Source organism: Falco rusticolus, chromosome 8, assembly GCF_015220075.1.
Source record: "Falco rusticolus isolate bFalRus1 chromosome 8, bFalRus1.pri, whole genome shotgun sequence".
Taxonomy (NCBI): Eukaryota; Metazoa; Chordata; class Aves; order Falconiformes; family Falconidae; genus Falco; species Falco rusticolus.
Genome location: NC_051194.1, coordinates 7,721,189 through 7,747,928, shown reverse-complemented (window position 1 = coordinate 7,747,928; position 26,740 = coordinate 7,721,189). Strand labels below are relative to the sequence as shown.

At 45.6% G+C, this 26,740-nt stretch overlaps 1 protein-coding gene across 2 annotated transcripts in view; it reads right to left on the bottom strand.

Annotated features, from left to right (window-relative positions):
- The window catches only part of GRIA1 (glutamate ionotropic receptor AMPA type subunit 1), a 125,525-nt gene that overhangs the window by 52,135 nt on the left and 46,650 nt on the right, over positions 1-26,740 (bottom strand). For both annotated transcript variants that reach the window (XM_037398345.1, XM_037398346.1), the window contains exons 3-5: positions 13,323-13,562; positions 11,714-11,898; positions 6,769-6,822 (exon numbers count right to left, since the gene is read on the bottom strand). In XM_037398345.1, coding sequence (XP_037254242.1) covers positions 6,769-6,822; positions 11,714-11,898; positions 13,323-13,562 — 479 coding nt within the window. The remainder of the gene's footprint in view (positions 1-6,768; positions 6,823-11,713; positions 11,899-13,322; positions 13,563-26,740) is intronic.

The window sequence follows — 26,740 nt, the reverse complement described above, 5'->3', positions numbered from 1 at the left end:
AGTCGAGTGTGTCCAGACGGAGCATCCTTAATACACCAAATTATCTTCAAGCTTGACTTCTCTGGTGAAGTCCTCATTCCTCACTCCCATCACTTCAGATTAGTAAGGAAGGTACGTCAAAAAAGAGCCCATCTGCTCAAGTCTCGTCCTAGCATGCCTTCCAACAGGAGAGGCCTTCTTCTCTTCTGCAGAATTATTAATGTGTCAAATCTCATTGTGGCAGCCAAACATGCGAGTCCTCACTGCAAAGTAAGTGAAGAAGAAAGAAAAAAGAAAGATGGGAGGAGGGGGAACTATCAGAGGGGATCCTGATCCTGCTGTTTGATGAGTCTGTTTTGTTCTGGTCTACTGATGCAAAGCAAACCAAATCAGGTGAGAATCCAGACTTCAAGAACATGAGGCTAGAGATGACCAGAAATTATTTTTTTTTGTACAGCTCTAGAGATGTTCTTTGTGATATTATTTGCATCAGCCCTATCCCACTGCTGCAGCACATTCTGGATATAAATAATCATAAACATCTTGTTGGAAAGCTCAGGCCAGGCAGAGGGACAGATGCTCTAGGTGGATGTTTGTGCTTTAGAGAGCTTTCAGAACAGAAACGGATTTATAGGTTTGGGAAACTTGCCGTGTAGTAACAGATGCCAAGACTTCAATCGAATATATGATTAAGGGATGACCTGATCACAGTTCACAAGGACCAAAACATCAGTAACGGAATATTTGGTCTAGCAAACAGAAGCATAAATCTGATGGAGGAAACTGAAGCTAGGCAAATTTTGACTTGAAAAAGGCACTGATGAAGTCACCATGAGTAAGATACTACAGATTTACATGTCACCCCTTGCCAGTTGAGCCAGGTTAATGGATTAGTAGACTGCAAATGGCTGAGGAAACCTGTTAGTTTAACACCCTTTTGCTGAGTTTTAAGCAAACACATTTTTCCTTCCAACAGCTGTAATATAATCTGTCAGTTACTCGCCTGATGCTCAGTGGGTTTTTTTAAGCCACAGTAAGTCACTCATATGTTTGAGCCCTCATTAGCTACTGCAAAAATTCTTCCAAGGTTGCAGTTCATATTCTCCTGTGTGGGCAATTTTCTTATCAAAACCAGATGATTTTGTTTTACAAGAGACACTCCAATTCAAGCAAAAAATAATTAAGGACATTGAATTCAGGACAGAAAAGCGATTTGGAAGTGAAATGCAGACGTCAGAAATTTCACTCATAAATTATATTGTCTTCCTCTGCCTGTAAAACCAAGTTTTCACATAAGCCTACATGCACCAACTTCTCAGAAAGAGGAATGGTCTAACTGGCATAATTTTAGAAACCTAAAAATAACTTAGGACATCTCTTTCCAACATAAGAATATCATTTTTGCAAGATCAGGCACCTTGAGATCTTACCAGGACAAAAAGCCATTGCTGTACACATCCTTTTGGAAACTCCCACAAAACAGTTTCCAATCAGCTAGTGATGCAAACCTGAGTATTGCTGACCTTGTCTGTACCTTCAGTCAGCAATACTTCAGGGGACAGGAGACAGCGTTAAGAACTGAGGGTGACTAAAATACACATGGCAGCTTTCAAGATGATGGAAGTCTGAGAACTGCAACGTTTTAGCTCTAGGCAAGCTGGATCAGGGGCTCGGTGCAGGGAGCAGAGCTCTTGACACATGGACAGTGCCACACGTCACACTTGTGCTGTGCCAGGTACAGCTTCTCGCACTCGGCTGGTACCCAGCATGGGCACAGACACCCTCCCCACGCAGCCCCAGCATGGGCTGCAGGGTGCACACGTCCTGCATTGCTTTAGGGGAGCTGATGTCTGCCTGTGCTGGGAGAACTTTTCTCCCCAGGGATGGGAACATCCTTTTGGACAGCCAATTTGGGAGGGTACCCTGTCTTCACTGTCTGCATCACCTCTTGTTCTCAGGTCACTGTAGCTCAGCCTTGGTGGTGCAGAAGTTCTCCCTTCCATTTTCAGGGGGGAAAAGAATCAGAGGCCCATTTAAACCACAGGTGAACTGAACCAACCAGCACGTTTCACCTGACTTCTGCTGTGCTGGCAACCTCCAAAGCTACCGCCGCTGCTTGCACAGTGAAACCCTGTCCATGGCCTAACTCAGCACTGACACATGCTGATGTACAATGGCACAGGATAAAATGCTTACCTCTGCTCATCAGCTCTGGTTTTATCTTTACTTTTCCCTGCTACCCCTAGCATCAGCAATCTCATACGCTTATCTATTCAACTTCAAATGAGAGCATTTGCTAAAAGAACAACCTGGACTAATGCACCAGGAAAGAAAAAAAGGCTAAACCACTGTATGTGGCAGCTGTCTTTCATACTTTTAAAGACAGGTCACACAAATGTCACTTATTTTAAGACAAAGATTTTCCTCTGCCTGAGAGAGCTGATGTTCTCCCACTACTGACAGTAGTCAGCCTACATCCCTGGCATAGGACAGGTATGTGAAGCCAAGGTTATGGGGAAAAAGCCTGTAACATCAAACGAAAGGAATCCCGGAAGTTTCTAAGCTTGCTCCTTTGATAGTATTTTTTTTTCCTGTGTGGTTGCTAGACTGATGCTTTCAAAGGCTGAGAACAAGGCTTGAGAAATAAGACTCACAAAAACAAACACTTCTTAAAGTGCTGGTACACCTGACAAATACCCAGGCTAGCAGCTGGTAAAAGCTAATTGGGGTAACTCTAATGGATACGGGTTGAGAATCAGGTTTTCATGAGTTTGCAAAAGCCATCGATAGTGCCAAATTTGCCTCGAGGAGAGGCAGGGATGCTCACAGGAACCCTTCCCCTGGCAGGGATGTGGCAGACAGGCCTTCGTGGGATGGGCAGGGCTGCACATACAAGACAGATTGTGTCTCTAACAGGCATAGCAGATTCGGAGAAGGATGTTTGCCCATGGCCTAAGGTGCAGAATGGTTTTATTTTGGTTGTGAACACAGAAATATTATTGTCTCACCTTGGCAACAGCAATTTCACTGAAAAAGAAAGCTGTTCCTGCTAAGAAATACTAGCTTTCATTTGCTGCTACTTGTCAAAACCTGCTTGGCACTTTACTACAGCTCACCCGACAGCAACCGCTGGGCAAACAAGCAGTGATTAATGCAAGCCACTTCGCCTTTGTTCGAGAGTTGTCTGTGACCAGACAGGGAATTCCTCCATGTTCAAAATGCACCCATGGATGATTTTTTTAGGTCTTATTCAGCCCGTGCATTGCCTTCCAAACTCACTTGCTTCGCATTCCTGATGTAACGATGGTTTGGAGCTGCTGTAACTGGACAGTAGCGTGCTGCTGCTTGTTTTTTGGCTGAGTATAGCTCTGAACAAGCATACAGCCAAAAATAAGAATTTCAGTTGGGTTATTCATAAACGCTTCCCAACATTTGCTTCTGATATGTCATTTCCATAACAGTCACCCCACAGGAAAGGGCCCAAGAAGGTTAGGCAGTGCTGCAAAAGGTAGGTATTGAAAATGCATCCCTTTGCTCCAGCTAGGGCAGGTACCTTGGTGGTTGTGAACCAGCTGAGGTCTCATTTGACTTGCACAAGGCCAGAGCCTGCCCCAGCCAGGGCTGGGAGCCTTATCTTCATATTGCATGAGAGTCCTAAAATCAGGACTCTGTCAGTCAGCACAGGGGACAAAAAATAATTCATTTGGATATGTTCAGGCACTTGCAGGTTTTAGCTCTTAATTTATTCTCTTATGACCCAGTACTCCAGAATGAGCTGCTTCCACAAAACTGGGCTGTTTTCTAGGCGTGCGGGTGTGCACATGAGTGTACGTGTGTGTGTGGGCAAGGCACACTCTGTCATCTTAGGACTTGTCTACAGGGGAAAATGTGGGGTGTTTAAGGTCTATCCACTACGTGCATGAGTCAGTGGGAATAAATTACAGCATGTTACACCCTCTGAAGGCTGTAATCCAGCAATGAGATGTCCTTAGAACAGGGTAAAACCTACTGTGATCTCTTGGATCAGAGCATCCACACTACAGTTTAACCCTGCCAGACGCCGACTTCCCACATCCTGCCAATCCCTTATAACATCCCTGGCCATCCCTGCAGAGGGAGACTTACCGTCCTTCCTCACTGCCATATGGTTTCAGGAACATAGGAGCTTCACAGCCTTTTTGCCATTCTCCTCGCTGAACCGATCAGCAAGTAGCTCTTGTGTGGGTGCAGCACATCACAGGAACCGATTCGGCTTCTGGTGCCGGAACCTGCCCATGTGCACGGCAGAACCACAAAGCCTGTTCTGCCCTGGAAAGGGCTTTCTTAACCTTGAGAGGTGCTAGTCTTTTTTTAAATAGGTTTTTCATGTTGTTGGATTATCTTCTACTCTTTTTTTTTTTTTTTTTTTAAATATTCCTCTCTCTGGAGTTTGGCTCTTGTACAATGCTAGGTTTTAAGGAGCAGAAAAGACCAAAGAGCTTGAATTCCTTTCACTCTTCTTCTCCCTCCAAATCAAAGCTGCTTGAAAAGCACCCAAAGCACCCTCCACTGAGCTGCAGCTGGGAGGTAGAACCTTCCTGTGGAGGGGCTGGGGAAATGAAAAGCCTTTTGCTCCCTGTTAATTATTTATAACCCATGCTGGCTGAGTATGCAGCCTCTTCCAGCCAGCTCTGTCCTCTCAGCATTTGTGCAAAGGCTAAGAAAACAAATTAAAGATGGGAAAAGTGGGAGAGTATGGTATCATAAGACAGAGGGAAATGTCCTTCAAAACTCCAACACCTGAGCACTAGACCACCTCATGCCTTTAATGTATTTATCCTTATGAGACCCTGCAGAGAGAAGAGGTGTTACTCTCATTTAGCCTTCTGCATGGCTATACATAAAAGCGCACGGGCACACACACGCCAGCTACTCCAGATAGCTTCCCGGCTTAACCTTAATGAAGGGACTTTCATAAACATCTGAGGACCAGGACCTGGGTTACAACAAATACTAATTTTTTAAAAAATTAACAGCTGAAGTGATTGGCTGCTCTACAGTTTGCATGTCTCCCCCTGTGCAACGTAACATTTTAAACTTTGTAATTACATGGTAGGCACCCAGCGCAGAAGTGTAGGGTCAGTATCAGGGCACTGCGGGGTAATTATGTGGCCATTTTTGCCTTGTAAATTACAGAGTTATCTTGGGACTGAGAGAAGGAGAAGGGCAGTAACTGCTTGACTAATTGGTACTTTAAATTTTAATTACCCCAGAGCTGATGTGCTGCCTCACAGACACAGCTGTGGGAGGGAAGAACAGCTCCAGACCTCACACGTGTCTCACCCCGCATGGACACGGAGCATCCTGGGGGAGCAGCCTCAGCCCCAAACTGCCAACACCAGTCTGTCTTCTGCTGTGCATCCCCCTGGCTGGACGGACACATCTGGGGAGGAGAGGGTAGGAGCTCTGCTGCAGAAAACCTCCAGCAGCCCTGTGGGTTGAGGCTATTCCTCTCTCTCTTAACTCTTCCCAAACCTCCATAGGCAGAGAAATTCTCCAGCCTCCTAGGAGAAGATAGCATATTGCTCTAGAAAGATGGCCCTGCCGCTGCCCCATACTGCTCTGTCCTCAGGCAGCATCTCCCTGCATTACAGGGAGAATCCTTTCCTTAAAGAAATCTTTACATCCAATTCATTCCTTAGAGCCATGACAGTCAGATTTGATTTAGCACCAAGCTGCAGAATAGGTACATATTTTATTTTTACTGGAAGGTCAAAGAGGTCTCGGTGCATCAACATTAACAAGCCTGCCCTTAGTGGGGTTCTCAGGATGGCTGTAAAACACCTCACCCAGGGGACACATACTGAAATGGGGTTAAAACTAGTTAGAAAATGCAAGTTGCTACTAATAGTCAACAGCTTCTTGTTGGCCTGACTAAAACAAGCTAGGAGGGCAATGCCCAGGACCCCAAGCACCTGTGACATGCAAAACAATCATTACTGCAGCAAGCCTGAGCTGACGGTTTGTTTAATTGGCTTTGAAAAGATGCAGATCAAAGCTGGAGGCAAAACACCCTGTATTGGGTTTGCGTGGCAAGGTTGTGGCAGCGGGGGGGCTGCAGGGTGGCTTCTGCGAGAAGCTGCTAGAAGGTTCCCCCATGCCTGATGGAGCCAATGCCAGCCAGCTCCCTGCCAGAGCTAACACTGGCCACAGCCGAGCCCAGCAGTGATGGGGCAGCGTGTTTAATAAGGGGCAAAAAATTTGTGCAATGGCAACCAGAGAGAGGAGGGATAGAAATCGGGAGTGAAATTGAGCCTGGGAAGAAGTGAGGGGTGACGGGAACGTGTTTTTAGATTTGGATTTGTTTCTCATTACCCTACTCTGAGTTGATTGGTAATGAATTAAACAAATTTCCCCAAATTGAGTCTGTTTTGCCTGTGACCGGTGAGTGATGTCCCCATCCTTATCTCCATCCACGAGCCTTTCCTTTTATTTTCTCTCCCCTCCCAGCTGAGGAGGGCAGTGATGGAGCGGCTTTGGAGGCACCTGGCCTCCAGCCAGGCTTCAACCCACCACAAAACCCTGGTGATCCTGGTGATACCCTGAAGATAATCCTGCTGGCTCAAAAGATAAAACAGCACAGGGAGAACACCACAAAGGACTTTGGTATTTATTTTTTTTACCCAAAAAGTGGATGAGAAAAAAGATGTCCAGCTCAGTAATACAGTAAATATAGGGCTTTACAAAATATGACATCAAAAAAACCCACCCAAACAAACAAAAAAACACCCACCAATGAGGGCAACTCACCAAATTTGCCAGAATGTAGTGGTACCCATTTCCATTTTTTTCAAGCTTGATGATCTGCAAGACGAAAACCAAGGATAATTAGCAAAGACGAGCTGAGGAAGAGCAGCTTCATTTATCTGCCCTTCCTCCCCCCCCCATTTTCCCCCAATGAGACTGTTCAGTTGTGCACAGGAAGACACAGAAATAGAAAAGTTCACAATCTTGTTAGAGGGAGGACAGAGCTTTCACACATGATGTTGGAGCAGCAAGTCTGAAATGAGACAGGACAAGATCCCCGAGCAGATTCCAGAGGCAGAGAGTAAACTACCTAAACCAATCCGTCTCCTGCGGGCTCAGGAGAAAAAAGCAACAACTGTAGTGTGGGTTTTTTTTTAAAAGGTTAGACACAATTTATATTTCAGACAGTAAAGAAACAAAGTAGAGAGCTGGGGTCCATGTGTTCTGCAAATGCAGCTGAAATATCAAGCAAGACGAGAGAGCTGTTTTGTACGTCCTCCGAGCTGGAGTCCCCGTCGCAGACGCCTGCCTGGGCGAGATGTCGGAGGGTTTAGACTATAGGGCAATTTTTCTCCTGTAGTGTGTTGACATAGCTTCAGGCCACATCTCCAGAGCAAAGCTGCTCGGGCAAGTCACAGAGGATTCCCCTTGCATGTTCGTGGAGATGATTTATGTCTTCAAGCTCATGGTGTCCCAATATATGCTCTTTGCCACTTAAGCCTTTTTCCCTGATGCCTGCAGAGTTAGGTTTTTATTCTCTTTTATCAATACAATTGCTTATGGATCCATACCATTTGAAAGTTTCTATGTTAGCTGGAAAATCATCCCTTTTCTAGGTAGAAAGGCACCACCTGTTGCAGGCTTGCCTGTGATTATGGGGCCAGAGACATTGATCAGCGGGTCCCTATCTGTCTTTTTCTCCCTTGAATTAAAAAGTAATACAGAAAGAATACATTACTCTTGCTGACTTCATGTTTCTACTGGAATTGCTCTCCATCGATTTCCAGCAGCACTGTTATATTCTTACCAGGTTACTAAAGCCAGATACTATCTGCATTTGAGCTAATCCACATACAGAAGGAAGACAGTGGGAAAAATGACCTCAGAACCTGTAAAAACACAAGAACTGTCAGTTTCTGAGAGAATTGTGCTGTTCCCATAAGGTTTACTTATGCTGGCAATGCTACCTCTTATTTCCATTGTCACATGAATTGATTCTGAATTACTGCCTGCATTGCCAACGTTCAGGCAAAATCTGCACAAACAGTAGCGAGGCCAGAAAGATCCTTACAGCCAGAATGGCAATAAAATTACCACCATGTTGGATTTGACCAGAGATCGGTCTACCCAGGACTTCTCTCTGATACCAGGCTGGCAGCAGGTGTTTGAGAAGGTCAGACAAGGGCACACACAGACCAGTCCCCCCCCTCCCCCCGGTGGGACAGCACTCCCGCATCATCATGAGCAGCCATTTAGGGATTTCCAAATGGATTATAAATGAGCTGACACTTGCTCTGTGCAACTGGTTCACCTGCCTTAGCCTTTCTCTGATGAAGTGCTCTTGTATGCATGTGAAAACTCATCTGGTTCCCAGCATTAATGTGTGGGTGGCAATTAATTCCAATGAAGGCTTCATTTAGTAGCACTTTCTTACACAACTAATGTCAGCTCTGCCAGCTTCACTGACTGCTCTGTGGTTCTCCCCACAGCATCCCTCAGTATGGTTTCTGATGAGCAGTCTGGAATCCTCAGAAAAAAACTGTATACCTAAAGCTATAAAAATATAGTCTTATTATGGGCAGTTTTCTTGAGTATCTTCTAGTGCCAGATCGGAGAAGCAAAACCAGACCCAACCTTTCTCCTTCCATTCATCAGCTGAGACTGACCTTTGCAGTAAGTTCCAGACCTTGTAGGAAGAAGGAACATCTCTGGACTGAGATGTCTAAGAATTACGATCCAATTCCCCATTCCTCCAGTGTCAACAATAGCTGGCATTGGCTCCTTCTGCCCAGACTCTCCCTTTCTTATTTTATTAGGTGTCAGAGTCGATGAACCAGAGAGGGCTGCCATCCAGCCTTCCCTGAGCTGTTAATCTTGCAGCCCATCCACCTGAATTATGAGGCTTGCTTCCTGTGTTTTACACAGTTATTTGTGATCTTAATTTATTTTAAAATGCTTGCTCAGTCCTAATGTGCCCGGACAGCAGTAGCAAGCTGAGGTTATAATAGCATTTATCACTTAGCCTGAATGTGGTGAGAGGCTGTGCTGGGCTGCATGCTGATAGCTCACTTGGGCCACCTAGGTTTCATTACCCACTTCTTAATGGGCCAGTTTGACACCTATTAGAGAGAAATCCTCTCAGAGTGAAACACTGGCAAAGGAGAAATTCCAGTTATTCATTTTAATGAGAGACAAGGAAGAAACAATACAGGGCTTTGATGGAATACAACACACCACTTACTTATCCCATTAAGGCTACACAGCTCAGCCCCACAAATATCCTGCCCTGAACCAAGGCCTGGTTCATAAACGGCAGTTACCTTGGCAAAGATAAATCATGCCCTTGAGACATGCCACAGAGAAATCTCCAAGAAAGAAATCAGGTCACTTTCCCATGTATCCTTAACACATTGAGCGCTGGCTCCTCTACAGCTATGGTCTCCAGAATGCAAAGACTGCCTTGCTGGAGCCAGCGGTGGTTATTTGTATTATGTGTACGGAGTGAAGAGAAGAAATGAAAAATGTGGACAAGCACCAGCGTGTACGTATGAGGCACTGATGCTAAACATCTATCCCCAGCTCTTCTGTTCACCGGGGAGCACAAATCCACAGCCACCGAAAGACAGAGACAGGTTTGTCAGGGAAGAAGATAAATGCATTAAAATCTCCCTGAGAGGCTGAGGCAGCTCCAAACACCTCAGACACCCAAAGAGACAGGCAAACAGAGCAGTGACGTCCACGCTGAGGTCGCTGGTGCGGTGAGATGGGAGACCGGCCACCAGCCCGAGTTGAAGTCCCAGCTGAATTTCACGTGATAACGAGCCAAACACTGTCTTTGGCTCCCTCTGGTCATCTGCGTGTTGTGAAAGAGCTGGCATCCCCTGCTTACACTGGGATAGCTACCTCTGCCCTCACAAATCCCTGTGGACTCAGAACAAGAAGGCAAATGAGGACGAAAAAGGACTACACGGGTCTGAAAAAGTTATTCACAGGAGTGTTACCTCCTAGGCACAAACGTCTGTTAGAATTGCTCTGTCTGTAATGTAGGAAAACACAACATTTCCCTTCTTTTCCTTGGGAATGGATGTTTTTTACAGCATTGCAAAACAAATAATCACGAGATCTGGATTTCTAGTGTTCTTGCAAATAGCTCTACTTACATCTTATCTTAACTCTTGCTCCAGCTATGTGAAGAAGTTTCAAAGAAAGGCATTGTTTTCTGTTCATACTAGGAAAATTAGAGAACATTTGACTACAGAACTTTCTGTTAGACAAACCAGGCTTAAAAAACCCACATCATTAACCCTAGCAATCTGATACACCCTATAGGAAAGTCTGCAGAAAAGGTAAATTCACTGCCTAGGTCCTGTCAAAAATTTTGTTCAACTGCAGCTACTCCATGCTCAGAGAGAAGACTTTACCCTCCACAATAATCTGGTCTCTCCTTCATGAACGTGACCTTTACTTTGAGGTTAAAACCTGCTACCTGCTTCATTATTATATATAATAGAGTAGCAGCCAGAGACATCCAGCAAGGATGGATTGTGCTTGTCGCTGAGCCATGCAGCTGGTGAAACGGCAGTCCTTGCCCCAGAAAGCAAGCAGCAGAAGTGCGAGACGGGATATGACAGGTAGCTTAGACGAGGTGACGTGTGAAACATGAGGTATGAGTGAGCTGGTTATGAGAAATACAATAGCGGGAGTCACAGCACGCCAGCTGCGTGGCACTGCGGGGCTCTGTCTAAGCCACACGGGGTGGGAGTCCCAGCAGTGGGGGAGGCCTTGGTGGTAGGTTTGTGGCTGGAGTTGAAGAGGGGACACAAACATAGACTGAGACCTGTCCATGGGCTTGCATTGGTCTTCTGTCCACAGAAGTCCATACTCGGGACTTAGGGAAAGCATTAAGAGAGGCATGGAGGAAAGAGGATGGGGAAAAAACCTGGGTCTGCACTACTGGGCAACCTATCTAGATTAAGGATGAGTAAGGCAGGGCACACAACCTAGCTGCTGAGTCCTCTACTGTATATCGCATCTGCCTTGTGGCCACAAGCTGCCAAAACAGCCAGGAGATGGCTGTGAATGAACGTCTTTCTCTCGCTGCAAGGCATGAGAGGGGCTGGAAACATCCAGGCCTGCTACAGGCTGGGTGCCCTGGTAGGATGGTGAGCTCTAGCCTGATCTGGAGACAGTGCTCCTGACAACTCTACAGATGTACCATAAAGCTTCTCCGTCTCTGTCCTTCTGGCATGGGTTGTGAAAGTTTGGTGCAACACGTGGAGGTTGGAGGACCAAGAGTCCGGCAGTGCTGATTCACACATCCACCCCAAATCACAGGAGGTGGGAAAACCAGAGTAAAACTCAGCAGAGTAAGGAAGCTCCATGTCTTGTGCATACTGCTTGGAGGAATTAGCACAAAGCAAACTTATTGGGGAGGAAGGGGGTATGAAGAGCTCAGCAGAGGAGTCAAACAAGTAGGGAAAGTGGAGCAGCAGAGCTCACTTAGCGTGAACATGTGAGAACTCCTAGTATTTACTTTACAGTTTCCACAATAACACAACAGAGAAATATCTGCAAGCTGGGCAGCCGTCTGCAATGCACTCCCCCCCACATCCAATGAGAGCCACAACAAGACATGGATCAGCCAAGAATGGGAAGAACTTCTCCAGGGAAACAACCCTCCTCATCTTGCATGCAGGACCCCCCCCCAGAAGACCCACACCAACATCACCTTGCTAAGGATGATGTTCAGTCGCTCAGATTCACAGTCCACCACCACCAGCCTTTCCTTCTTCTTCTCCAGCTCCTGGAAGAGCATGCGGTAGCCCTCTTCTGTTGTCGTCAGGATGTTGACAGCTGTCACCTGCCAGTTCTTCTCGGCTGCGGTGTCCAGCACTTTCTGTAGGACTGACAGCCCTACGACGGGAAGAGAGGGGGAAGAAGACAGCAGGGGGACAACCAGGTTTTAGTTGGGCAATGGCATCTCTCCATCCTTCTGGCAGCCTGTGTAGCTGCCTCAGGCCAGGCTGGATGCAGTGTCACAAGAGTGCAGCAGAACTACAGAGATCAGCTGATAGTCTAGCACCTTACCCAAACACAGCGGAGCTAGAATTAATGACTCCTACTTTTTCTGTCCCAGCACAGGAAAATGTGATGATTCCAGGCCTAGTTTTCCTTTGCAATGGGCAGATCAGTCTCATTGATCAGGCCCTGCTGTGAGATTCAGGTAAGAGCTCTAATCCCCTTCTTCTTGCCTGTCACTACCTAAATCACTTGTCTCGGCCATAGTTCCCTTCTTGTCTTTGATCTGTTTAGGCTATGTGCTCCTAGGTTAGGGACAACCTCAGCAATCACAGTATTGTTTTCATATTCATATTCACAATCATATTCAGCATCCCTGTCTCTCTTGGCAGAATTTTATCAGAAAACTTCATTATTTTTAAAAGGATCTTGCCTAAGTTACACGCACAGCCTTCCTGAGGAGGTACCCATAGTCAGCACTTCTCTGGAGTCCTGCTAGACAACCCTGCCTACCGCAGTCCTTTTGGGATAGTCAGTGTGCCTATGCCTCGTGACAACAAAAAGCAGGGAGGGATGCTTTTATACCTTCTCCTTGTCTCTTAAGGTCATTCTGCCCCTACAAGGGCTATTTGTAACTTCCAGGACAGAGCCTTGAATCACCCTTACCTCTGCTCCGTCCTCAAGTCCATTTTGCTCTCAGCCTCCAAGCCGGGAGCTTTAAAGGCTTCTGAGAGCTGGGGAAGCTGAATCACAGAGCGGTGAGCTCACTAGCCCTGCTCATGGTTTAGAAAGTTAAATAATATCTTCCAAGAACCCAACAAAAGCTTTTGTTATTTTACATAGATGACTAACATGCATTAACACAGGGAACTTGCAGTTTTCCAAGCCACGGGCCAGAAACATATACACATATCACAACTGGATGTGGGCTCAAGTGAGACCTGGGTAGCTGATAATTCACATTTATAAACATGGGATGCGGTGGCCTGGAGTTCAACAGACCTATTCAATATGGGACCTATTAAATATAAAAATTTCCCCATTTGAAACTCAAACCGCTTACTCATTAAATACTTTGCTTGTGTTGATGAGCACAGGCATACTGGGTCAGGCTAACGTTTCATCTAAATCAATGCCTACCCACAGCAATGGATATTTGGAAAAGGAATAGAGAACAAGAAAGGCATAGGTTGACTTTTCCTTTAGCTACCCTCTCAGTCTCCAGCAACCCACAGTAAGAGAACTTCTTAAGGCAAAGAGTCCATCTAGGCCACTATGTTTGGCCACCTGGTAACCCTTCCCATGTACTTGTGACTTACCCCGGTCAGCATCATAAATGTACACAAACTTCTGCCAGCTGTAGTGCTCGATGACACTGATGAGGGCATCCTGGAGCTCTGGGCGAAGCTGGAGAACAAACTGGTTGGACGTTTCGACAGGGAAGCTTGGCGTTATGAAGCAGACGTGAAGAGCCCCGCAGAAAGACGTGAGCATGTTGACAGTCCTCCTTTCATAAAATCCAAAGATGGCGTAGACGCCCTTGGAGAACTGTGAGCAGACTGGAGGAGCAGAGAGAAAGGTTGTGAGGGCAGAAGGACAAGGAAGTTTCTCAGGGAAGTCACCAAAATAAACCTTTTTCCTGGGAAAAACTGCAGGTTCTCTGGACTAGATAATTTTCCCCAAGGCCTGTGGGTTGGTGAAGGCAAGCTGTGAAGAACAGGCTGGTGGCCATGGGGCACCCTGCCCTTGATCGCCACAGACCTGCTTTACCTTCAATGGGCAGAAGGGACACAGAAGAGTGAGTTCAGTATCCCCAGGGCTCTGACGAAGATTTTGCTGCTTCTGGGATTAAATGTGTTATCTGAACAAGGGAACCTCTCAGCCCAGAAGTGGCTCACCAAGCCCTGCCTCCTTGGGATGGCAGTTGTCTGGCCCATGGAGCTGTTTTATTATGGGGGAGAAAGGTTGCAGTCAGAGCTTGCTGTTGCAGCCCCAGATGCATTCAAGGAGCAGAAGGAAAGTGTTTGCATGGTGGCACAGCCCTTTGTGGCCAATGATCCAGGAGCAAACTGTAGGTTTGACCTCAGAAGCTGAGAACGTGCCAAGAAGGCATCTCAGCAAAGGTTCCTCTAGGTTCCGTGTGGTCATAGCACAGCTACAAGGAGGTTTATTCCAGAGCATGAGCTGCTGGCACTGAGGTCAGAGCTTCTGACACCAGGGGTCCATCAGTACTTGGGGACACCTGAGTGGCAATTTCTAGTTTGCTCACACAGCCATGATGGGGAAGGCTGTGGGCCCAGTGGGGTGGCCTGGGGAGTCTCCATGAGGAGTGCTTGCTGGGATCGCTGTCAGATATCTGTGTCTGGTCTCAGCAGCCAGTGCTGTGCTCTGCAGTGAGGGCTCTCTTGGGTTGGAGCCCTTCTCAGGAGAGCACTTAATGAGATCGTGGGAGCTGCCGGAAAAATGCCTCGGGATCTCAGTAAGGCAGAGAGAGTTCACACTTTGGGTTGTAAAACTTAGCCCCTGAGACAGTCATACTCATTTAATATCACCCCTGTTTATGGCACATCCCAAGTTATCATCAATAAATCTCCAAGCCGGAGGTGGTGGCAGTGACAGCGTTTTCCATGTGTCAGAACTCCTGGCACTAGTGTCTCCTCCTGTTGTTACTCTGACTCTGAAGACCTTTGGCTGTGACATTTATACTGGCTTAACACTTCACACATCACTTGCCAGTCCCCCCCTCCACCCTCAAGAGAGCGCAGGATGAGAAGTTGGATGTGACATTTCGGGGTCCCCTGGAAAGTGCTCTGTGCTGCTTGGGAATCCCTTGACCTGGTTTCTGCTGGTTGCCACCAGTACTGAACTTCTGCATGTGTGGCTGGAGACAGGCTCCTAAACACGAGGTTTCTGCATCCTCAGCTGGGCTCCATCCAAGCCCTGTCCCTCCAGCAGGGACCAAGTGTCACCCCAGACTGGCTTACAGCCATTCTGGATAAAATGACCTTGTTCCTCACTCCTCTACTACCAGCATCAAATATTCAAGGGAAGACCAAGAAATCCTGCTTCCACTGTGCAAAGTGAGTCCCAGCTCCCATCTTTCCACCAAAATGAAGCAGCCAGAATTTTGAAACAGCACAGTGTCGAAAGCTGGGAACTGACTCTCATTACACTGGTAAGAATTCTTCCTTCCTTTTGGAGTTGAGCCGAGGTTTTGCACACCCCAGCCTCGCAACTCATCCCTGAGGTCACCCATCCTCTTTTCACTGCTCAGCACCTGTGATCTCACATACCCCAGGCACCCTTCTCCTCCAAGGGAATTTGTATTTCTGCGGGGCAGGGAATTCTCACAAAGCCTGAACAATGATAGAAATAAAATTCTCTTTATTTTCACGGCAGTGTCTCTCTTGGCAATCAGCAATTTTATCTGTATCAGCTGGAGTCACTGCCCTCATCATGAGACTGACACATTCAGGAAGAAAAGTAGCAGATACAGATAGAAATAGTCTGAACATCATTTCCATGTGACTAGACCAGTGGGTCTAATGAACAGCGCGCTATAGCATATGTGAGAGATCAGAACATGATCTCTAGAGACCCAGGCTTCAGACTCACTGAATGATTAAAGTGGCGTTCCTGGGGCAGATGAACAATCCAGCACAATTAATAATGCAAACAATAAACTTAGCTGGCTTGTTTTGTTTTGTTTTAGGCAGCCATGGCTTCCTTGAATTTTATTTTCTATTTGAAATCATTCTATTATTTTGTAGTTGTTTTTTTTTTTTATTATTTTATTTTTTTTTCCTCTGTGGCTCAGTCACGCTCAGGCAGCCCTCCTACACTGTTCTGAGACACTCATCGATCCCAGCATTTGAAACAGATTGCACCAGAGATGACTGGGAGAATGAACAGTCTTTATCACTAGTAAGTTTGGAAGGAACCCCAGCTCGCTTTGTACTTTCAGACTAAGAGGGGCCATGGACAAAGCAGATAATTTGGAAAAAAGAAAAAAAAAAAAAAAGGTAAAAGCAGAGGCATTAACTTGTTTGTCACTTGGTTACACTGGAAAGACAACCCAGTGACAACCATCTGCTCTTTGGACACAACTCCACAGTGCCTGCTGCAGCCAGGTGAAGTGAGAGCTCCTCAGACTATTCTAAAAACACTAAACACTTACAGTAAAAATCAAAACAGCTTCCTAAGTTAGTTAAGAAGTGACTGATGTGGTAGAGCAAGCAGGAGGAAGCCTCCCCTCTCCCTCTCTGGAAAGTTAGCCGTCGTGGAGCTGGTGTGTCCTTGAATTCAGATGAGGAAAAAGCACATGTGTTTTGCTCATGCTTGAAATACCCAGACTGTATGATTTCTAGTCCTGCAGTGTATATCAGGTTTGTCTTTTCATATGGAAATATTCCAGGTAAAGCATTTAAACTGGAGAAACACTCTTTTTATTGAAAGCACTCACAGGATAGGACACCTACTCAGCAGCTGAAGGGAGGCAGCTCTGACTACCTTTGCAAATGCTTCCAAGAAAAAGAAAAATACATGCCCACAACTTCAAATTGCACATTTTCTCTGCAGAGGAGGAAAGCAAAAGAGATGCTTTGAGTCTATAAAAATTCCTGGTAGACTTTTTTTGGCTAAAGTTCCTAACCAGACACAGAAAGTGTAGATGCACAAGACTGATTTCTGCATTTAGGAGGGCCAGAGATATTTTGGAACTGGAGGTTTGAACTGATTCATGTGAAAGGAAGATGTCAGATATAACAGATAGCTCATTTGGATTTTGGTAAAAGCAGAAGGAAACCAAAGTATTTCTCTCACAAATGGTCACCACAAAGAGCGGTTGGAACCGTCTCAGCATTTGAGGGAGGAGGAAGGGCAAATGAACCGCACAGAAGGATGGAAATGAGGATTTGGTCTCCAGGAGCGAAAATGGTGCAATTCTGCTGAGAATCTGCAAACAGGACTGCAAAAGGGGAACTGCTCCCCAGGAACACAACTGGAGAAGCCTGGTAGGAGATCCTGGCAACTGCTCATCTGCCGTTTCCTTTAGAAGCAGAATTTTCACCATTTCACTGAGTTTAAGCCTCGAAAGGGGATATTAGCTCATTTCTACTGACTTTTTGTATCTCATGGACCATTAAGTTTCACCCAGCTACCCCTGGAGGGGGCCAGTAATATTGTTTAGTTGACTCTTGGGAGATTCAACTGCTGCATGGCTCTGTCAGACAACAGAAGTAGCAGAGACAGTGCCAATACCCAAAGCCACAAGAACAGTAAAAAACCTGATAAAGTAAAATATCCCCAGATGTTCCCCAAAGCAACTCATGCCCTCTGTTGCAGGAGACAAAAAACCCAGATAGTCCCTGCCAGATCTCAGAGGCCTTCCCAACCCTGTACGATGCCATATCTGAGATGCACCTAGGAGGAAAGACATTGCACCCTCTCCAGAAAAGCCATTCCTACAATGCAGAGCTGCAGATGTGAGTATTTTGAGCAAACTGTTCTTCATAGCCTAAGCAGACAGGGGAAAAAAGGTGCAGTTTGGAAATACAGACGCCAAGAAAAGCAGAAATCTTTGAAACCACCCAGTGCAGCACAAACAGCACTTACTCCAGAAACCAAATTGACAAATGCCTTTTAAAAATTGCAGGATGAGTATGGCCAGACTGTGAGTGTAATAAAACAGTCAGCTCAGTCTACTGTCCTCTGAAAGCTATAGAAAACTAGCCCTGCAACGCCTGCAGCCCCAAAATCAGTGTGGCACCTCCTTCATCTGCCCAAACCTCCTGGGGGACAGAACTAAAACCTTCATTTGCAGCAAAACAAACTCATTGACAACAGCGGTGTCAAGGAGCAGCTCCCACATGTTTTCCTTTGCTCGCTTGGAGTGTATGTGTGCACATGTGGGAAAGAGGAGGGGGGATGTGCATGTGTAATTTATTTTTATCGTGCCCTGCCTGGAGGCGACCCTCACATGGTGATGGAGAACCTGACATCAGGGTGGCAAAGCTGGTAGAATTTCAATGAAAGAGCACTAGTGTCTGCTTCAATTAGGATCAGCTCAGCTTTCCTCCCAAATGTTTGTCCTCACAGTTCTCCAGTGTAGCGTAGGTGCCAGAGCGCATCTCTTCAGCACATCCAACGACAGCATGTTCCCACAGATTCTTCTAGCAGGGGAAAGCCAAACAGATTCTACACTCCCCCATTGCTCCACACATGTATTTAGCTGACAGCAGATATGTCCCATATATTTAATCAGCTGCAAATCAGGCTAATGTGATATCACAAGAAATATACGTTTCTTTTTCAAATATATAAAAGACACAGAAGTGTGCTCCCTTCCGTCATTTTCCTGCACTGCTGCTCTAACCATCTTGGAAGCTGGAAAGTAGCGTAGATTTTTATATTAAGGTCTGCTTTCCTTCCCTTATATTAAACAATAATCTATGGCTGAAGAGCTACTCATAAATGTTTATGCCAATAGCTTCATTTTTTTTTAGTGAAGTTTGCCTGCCTGACAAATAGGTCTTAGTTTGCCTAGCTGACAAATGGTAAGTTTCCCTTGAGATCAAACTGGATTTGGGATACTTCTGTCTCACATGGTGCTGAGTTTAAGGAAACAGAAATAGCATGGCACTTTTGTCATCAGAAGTTAACAACGTGGACACTCAGCCATTTAAGCACACTTCTGGAATATAATTATAGTGGTGGAAGATAGGGCCATGGGAAGTTGACTTTAACTTCTCTGTCAAAGGGACCAGTTGAAAATTGTAGCTCTTAGACTTGTGTACTTCATGTCTTGAAATCTCTTTTTCTTTTTCTACTAGAGTCTTTGAATGCAGTTTTTATCCAGTGTGATTACAAAATGGAAGAGAAAATCCAAATATCAAAGGTCTTAACGGGGTTACTGAGCTTGCTGAAAAAAGGAAAGCTTGCTTGCTTTGCTTGTTTTTAAACTTATTATTACTTTGGGATTACTAACATTTTGTTGAATCACATAAAATTAAGAATTAAATATATTGAAGGGTTTCCAGTACACAATCAAACTATTTCAGAGGAATGGCAACACTTTTAATAGGAATTAGATGTGAATCCCCTACATGAAACACACTGAGACCACAAGGGTATTTTAATGGGTCCTGGACAAGAATCTGAAGGAGATGTAGGCATGTATCTGCTGAGACCTGGGACTTCTGGGGCCACAGACTTTGATGTCCCCTTAAATAAGATGTCAGACGACAGCTGTATTTTCTGGCTAGTCTTCAAATGATGACTAAGCCATCGAAAGAGAGCAGAGACACCACTGGAAAGGACATGATGTCCATCTCAAGCAGCATTTAGACTTTGCAACAGCCCATTCCTTCCAGAATTAGGTTATTATTCTAATAGGCACAGGCTGGCTAATGAGGGTCCTGTGGCTAAAAGATCAGATTATGTGTAAAGGGAAATGGTCCAGTGCCATCTCTCTTTCAGGTTTGTTATCTAATCATGACTTGGATCGTTGCTTGTGAGGTGGAGGAAGGCAACTGCCTCTCTCTGAGCCCCATCTGTTCTAGTCCCTCAGGTCAGAGACTGACTCTTCCATCATGCTTGTATAGACCCAAAATAAGACCCTATTCCGAGCTGTAAGCACTGATGCCATGCTCTCAAGCTGCACAAGGCTCTTACTATCTGCTGCCTTCATCCCTCCGGTGTCCCACACCAGAATCACAGCTTTTCCACAGCACTCCCTGCTTCTGCAACTTTTTTTAAAACAGAAAAGACATGAAGAAGGACTTTGGTGCCTGGGAACAATTCTGCATTTTTCAGCTCTAATAGAGGATCTGACCTTTCTACTTTGACTCATTTTTAAAATGGGAGTCATTTAAAAAAGATTCTTTTTTCCTACATGCCATTCTGGCTTATTTCTGGGATATAGCTAGCTGTCAAACTACAGCAAGCAAACCCAGTTGGGATATCATCTTCTGAGATTATTTTATGGCATATTATGTTATTAAAAATAATCTTATTTAGTTAATGAGTACACCTCCTGCTCCTGGAGCCCAGGGATGGCCCACCTGTTGCTTTTGGACCTTGCATAGGTTTTGAGCCGTTTGGCATTGACACATGTGCCAGAAGTGTCTTATACCATCAGCAAGTCTGCTGGGCAGCGCGGCTTTGTGTGTGTCCGGCAAGAAGCAAGCAGAAGATGCTGGCTGTGCTGGGTTGCCTTGGAGCAGCAGCATCTCTACAAAACCAGCCACTATCTCCTGCTTCCAGCCCTCACCTCGGGCTCCCCTGCAGCTCCCCTCGAAGGAGGGGGTGATGCCTCATAGGGCCCCCAGCCACAGATGGATGTTCCTACGGGCCCCGCGGGCTCTGGAAGACCAGCTATCCCTGCTGTTACCTAACCTCCTACAATGAAATAGCAAACCAAAAATTTGTCCTCATTGAACTCTCCATGTCTGAAGCAGGGTCATAAATATTAAAGCAAGGTTACTACGAATGAAAAAGTGACAGTGATATTATAAAAGGAGGCGAGGGATGAAGGTTGAACCAATTTGGGTTTGCTGCTTTATTAGATGGCCTTTTGTATTATATTGGTCTTTCTGCAGATAGTGCTATACTAGGAAAAGTAAGCACAGTCTCACAGTGTAGCTTTCTGCTGGGGAGCATGAACAACAACGGAGGAAAAAAAGAAAGCACCAAACCCACAGCATGTTAATACAGCACATAGCACGCTGCTCTTAGTTCTGCACAACACTTAATTCTGGGCTGTAAGAGCTGAATTATTAAAACAGAGTAAAAAGAGGGAGTGAGGGCTAGAAAGGGGGAAAGATAAGCAGTAGCAAACGTGTCACATAAAGAAGAGCTCACTGCAGATGAAATACATTTTATCTTCAATAGCTTCTTTTCTTTCTCTAATATATTGTGTCTGTTCATAGACTTTAAAGCCTGCAACTGTCCTCAGTGCCAGCCTCAGATTCTGATGCGGATTTTGTAGTGCCTGTCTTAACTGGTTGCAGGTCGCAATGCAGAAACCAGACTATGGACACTTCCCCTGGGAAAGTTACTCCAACATTAACGTTACTTCCATTGGGGAAGGAGGGTGGGTGTTAACATTTACCTCAACAACTCCTTTCTTAATCCTCAGCCTGATAATTAAAATTTTGGTCCCAGGTCACCCTGCTTCATAAAACATGTGCATAGACACTCCCGGATTTTCTTTGGTCTGTACTTTTGCAGATGCACCAGTTTGGAAGCCAAACTGATGCCTCAGTCTCTGGTGTGTTCTCTGTAGCATTCCTGAGATTTGGTTGTTGCCTCCAATTGACAACATAGTATTTTGGTAAATTTTCTCAGCTGTGCTGTTTCTGTTTTTTGGGGGGAATATTTCCTGCTCATAATAATGTCTCCATCAGTCTTTCCCTGAAGTCTGCTCCAGGCATGGAGTTCAGTTATGATATATATACTCCTTCCTCCAGGTTTTTGTAACAAGACTGTTTTTAGTTGCAGCTTTCGATCAGTCTGTCTCCCTGCCCCATCAGCTCAACACATTTTAACGTTCCATCACAATTCTACCTTGTGAGGCTTTGGCCATTCGTAACCGGCAGGATTACAGTCCCTGGGGCCACTGAATCCCATAAATTACAGTATCGGGACCAAATTCTGTGATTTGGCAGGCAACTGAAGAACAGGCTAACTAATTTCCATACAGGGACATGACAAGGTGTTTATCAGCAAGATGGGCAGTCAGAAGAGCTGTACTTGGGGAGTAGGTCTGAGTAGGCAGGTCTCGTCTGGTAACCAGTGACAGCAGGAGACTGGTGGCCCAGCCGATCTCCACCAGTCCCAGGTCTACACATGGTATTTTCTGCTCCTGTTTCAGGATCTCAGCCAACACTTGGAAGTGCCGAGGTCTGACCCGCATGCAAAGTCCCTCCTTCTGCTTCTAACAGTTCTCATCGTGGCTTGAAACGTTTCCCTTCCCAGACACTGAGCTCTCGCTAACAAGGTACATGACAAGTATGGAAAGCATATGCCTGTTTGAGAATGACAAGTCACACACAGCAGTTTGGACCACAGCGCCTGGACAACTACCTACTGACGTTCTCACGGTGGCAGCGATGTGGCCTCGTGCCCTGAGCCTGTCCCCCCTGTGCAGTCGGAGGTGAGCACCTACAATCCCTTCGCCTTTCACCCTCTCCCTATTCTTTTTCACCCCTACTTCTAAATTTCCAACCTGAAATTGTTTTGTGCTACAGAGCACAAAAACTTACCCTTGACTGCCACTGAACTAACACAACTAATTTTAAGGCTTTCTTGATAACAGACTAGTAATTAACAGCTTCATTTATTAACACTCCAACTTTTTTTACTCAAAGCAGCCAAAGAACCTGAAAAAACACACACATGCATGCACAGCCTCTGCAATGATTTCTCTGTGCTCCCAAACATCTCCTGGGTGTATATTTACAGCCAGGTGCAAGTACTGGGCTTCTTGGTCTCAGGAGTCAGCCCCCTAATGCTCTTCAGCCTAAAAGGTCAGCTCCAGCCAGGCAAAGCTTGTGTTAAAAAAGTCAAATTAGGCAGGGCCTGGTGTGCCCAGATTTTAATCCTTGCTTTGGATGCATATGAAAAGAGACCTTTCTATTTCCCTAAAGAGCGACTCCCTTTCCTGATAGTGATTTTTTAAGTTGACAAGAAAAAACCCTAAACAACCCCCTTAAATTCCAGGGGTGTTCAAAGAAACATAGGGATATGCCACATCCCACACACCTACATATGATGTGTGGGAATTATTATTAATTCTAATTGGCTCAGAATTACGCTCATCCTTTTATCCCCCACACATGGGTACCCACTACAGATGCAACTGTCACTGCGTGTGTTCGTAGGGATGCCTGGCACAGCGCTACAAGTCCTCTGTGTGTAATGTATACATGTTAAATAGTAATAAAACAAGCCACTGAGTAGCCTCCTTGGAGTAGTGAATTACCTTCCCAGCAGAGAGGAAAGAAACGATACATCTGGCTCACCACAGAAAGTGAAACAAAGAAAAAAGGGGGACCGAAATGGGGAGCCAGGAGAATTTTCTCTAACTGGAATGATCTTTTCAGTAGTGATGATGTCTTGCGTGTGCTCTGCCTTAAAATACCTCCCAGTCTAGGAGGGAGGCTGGCTGATGAAGGCTGTCAGAGGGCACAGAGGATGCTTTCCTCTCGTGGTAAGCTATTGTCAGCCTTTCTGACACCATTTGACTCCCTGATCATTTAAAAATCGAAGGCAGCAGACAAAAAGCACAGGGTACCTTGTGTGGGGAAAGCACCACCAGTCTCACCTCTCCACAGGAATGCAGTGTCACTGGTCTGGGCAAAGAAGAAACTTGCACTTAACCAGGACAAAGCATTCTTCTTCAAACAAAACCTCTCACATACAGGACAGAGCATCTTGTCCTTGGGAGCTTGAAGTGGGAAGCAGTACTTAAATCCACCAGCTGTCTGACACGCTATTTATAAATGTTCACGTTTCCCGCAAATTTTCAAGGCTACATTACAGGTATCTGCTGAGCTAGCAAGGCAGATGCTCCAAAACCTACATATGCCATCGCTGCTCCAAAAAGTGCCACCTTTTCTGCAGTCACCAGAGCCATTAGTGCCTTCTGAAAAGAGGAGCAGCAAAGGCACGCATCCAGCAAACTGCGCTCAGCACGCAAGGGTTAAGCCTCTAGAGCACAACCCTTTTGTGCTACCTGGTTGTATGTAGTATTCACCTAAGGTCTGAAAGCACTAATGGTTTTGCAGCCCCATTTAACACCTCAGCGAGGGCTGAGTTAGGTGCAGAATGACAAGATCCTTTGACACCTGAGAGTGCTGGCTTTTGTGGGCTTAAGTGCCTCCCGGTGGTTCTTTGCTACAGTCATTTCTTGTGGGGTTCTTATTTTTCCTTTGCACATTAATGTTCCAATCCATTGTGCTCATAGTTTTCTTCAGGCCTACTTAATGTCAAGGGGAATATTACCATTTCTTCCCTGTCATTAGAACAGCTTTAATCCTGTCTGCATTGCGAGGGCAATAAATGATAACGGTTACCACATTTATATTTCTGCAGTGCTTCTGAGCACCAGGTTTTTTGAAAAATCCCAAACAAACAAGTTTAAGCTTGGGCTCTTTTAAACCCAGTGGGAGACTGTGTTGTCTGGGGAGCAGGAATGCAGAACCGTGACAGATGGCGAGATCTGGACCTACGGTTTGCAATTTTATGGTCTCTGGTGAAACTTCTGTGCGAATCGCTCACTGTGGGTGGTGGAACAAACAGTTTACATGAAGCACATCTAGCTAGCATGCCCAGATGGAGCTTCTACGGAGAGGTGATACTTGTTAAACCAGGGCTGCAAGCAGCTGTAGAAGGCAGCTTCCCTCTTGCGGGAGGTGAAGGAACCCATCCCGCTGGGCAGCGTGAATGGTGGGGATGGGGGAGCTGGGGGGACTCCGCTCTCTGCCCCACTGTTCCAACAAACCTGGGGGTAGACCTGGAGCCCCTGTGTGAATGTGACCCAAAACACCAAATATCAACCAGGGAGCTGGCACATAGCAAGATTTTCACTGGAAATCAAGTGGAATTCAAGATTTTCCTAAAAAATCTTGGGTAAAACCTGTGTCATTTTACCAGTGTGACAAAGGGGACTTTTACAGCTACACACCTTTGAACCTGCACTTGAATCCATAAAAATCATCTCCCACAACAAACTGATCCCGTGAAGAAATGAACCTCATAGGATCAAGGAAAGGACCAAGAGGTGGGAGAAGCTGCAAAGCACATCACCAATTACATAAAACTGCCTTGGATGTATACCTTTTGCCTAAAAGACCCTCAGGGAACCAATTCCCATTAATGTTAGTGACAGGTGGTATCAAATTCTCAGACACAAAGTGTTATAATGATGTTTTCTAGAGAGACAGTAACTCGGGGAAAGACTTTTCTACTCCATGTTTCACTTGCTGAGCTTCATTTGTTCACAGCAAATATTTATGCTAATGAAAAATACTAAGTCATCTTCTTTACACAGAGGCCAGTGAAGATACCAAGAGCATCTCAGTTATCCTGAGCAGCCTGCGCTGCCAATGGGACTGAGAAAATAGTCTAGGAAATGAGATGTGTGTCTTAGGGAGAGGAATGTGGGAGCATCCTTAATGTTAGAAAAACATGGAGATATCTTCCTGATATGCCTAGTTACATACAAACACCTTCTATACCTATTTCCATTCTGGGAGAATTTTTAAGTTCCTGAAGAAAGAGACTCTCTAGTGAGCTGCAAAGAGCAAGAGAGGTCACATAAAACATTTTGCATAAATGCAAGTCGCAGGGAGGCAAGACAGAGCGCAGGAAGAGAGGTTGTTAGAAACGGGGTCATTCATCACTTGGGAGCAGCGACACCACACATACAGATGCATCTTCTGTCTCAGGCAGTTTAAACCAAAGACTATGACAGGATTTAGGCAGCTACTGAGAAAACCCCACTGCTTCTCAGCAGAAGCTTTACCTGTAAAATACTATTTAGACAGAAAAGCAGCAGCAGACTGGAGGATGCTAATCTGTACCCTTTTTCACAAGTGTCAGGGAGACTCTTTACAATTCACCAGATGTTGCTTGAGCCTTCTGTTGACATTGCAGAGAGACGTCTCTGTTGGAATACGTGCCCATGAAATCAGACTCACTGGCCACCCTAAGTCAGACAGGCCTTGAACAGAGGCACCAGGAGCACCACTTTTTCAAGGAGTTGAAACAGTCCTTGGATCTAACAAATACTGTGCAAGACAACTGAGCCATGGAAAACTTCACCGACATGGAAAGTTGGGGAAACTGCACTGTGTAACGGACTCTAACTGTACATCTCTTGTGAGCACAAGGATGGCTAAAGGTATAATTAACCTAATTAAGGCACCCTTTATTCCAGACACCTCCCAGGGGAAAGGCAGGTGGAACTGCTATCTACAAGAGAAGGATGGCAGGGCAGAGGCTGGCAAAACTACAATAAAGACTTGGTCTGGAAGGAGCAAGGCAAAAAGAAACAACGCTGGGGCAGATTCCTCTGTTCCTTGGTGTGCACAAGAAGCCAGGGCTGCAATGCAAGAGCCTGTGATTTACCCCTCTGGGATTGTCCTAGCTAAGCTGGTGAGGGCTGTGATTTTCCTCTTTCTGTACTACAACCTACTTTAGGTGCTGAAAGTGGCAAAGAGGAGGGTATACCCTTCACTTTGAGTTCCTGACCCTCCTGTTAGAGAGAAGATTAATTTCCCTCTGAAAGAAATTACTTTTAGCTGCCTGTATTTAACATGGCAGCAAACATCCGCTGTCATATTTCCTAAGCATTTGTTGTGATCATTCCTCCGCACTGCCAGTCCTGACAGTAGAGTGGTGTCAGTTGAGAGCCTTGGTAACATTTCCAGAACATGCTTAAATGACTTAGTTGACTACCACATCTCTTTGAAGAAGAGATGTTGGAATGATCTGAAGGTGATTTGGGATCTAGGCATGTAAGGAAGCCATACAGTGCATGAACCTTTGAAAATTGGGCTTTAACTCATGTATACTGAAATGATGTCTCATGTGACAGCTTTTATCAGTCCACTCTTAAGGTCTGATGCTTTCCTGACATTGCCTGTGGAGCAATGGAAAAACTGAAATGCCATGTGGGGCAGGTTTGGTTGACAGAGGTCCTCTGTGCACGTGCACTTTGCACCAACTGATGGTG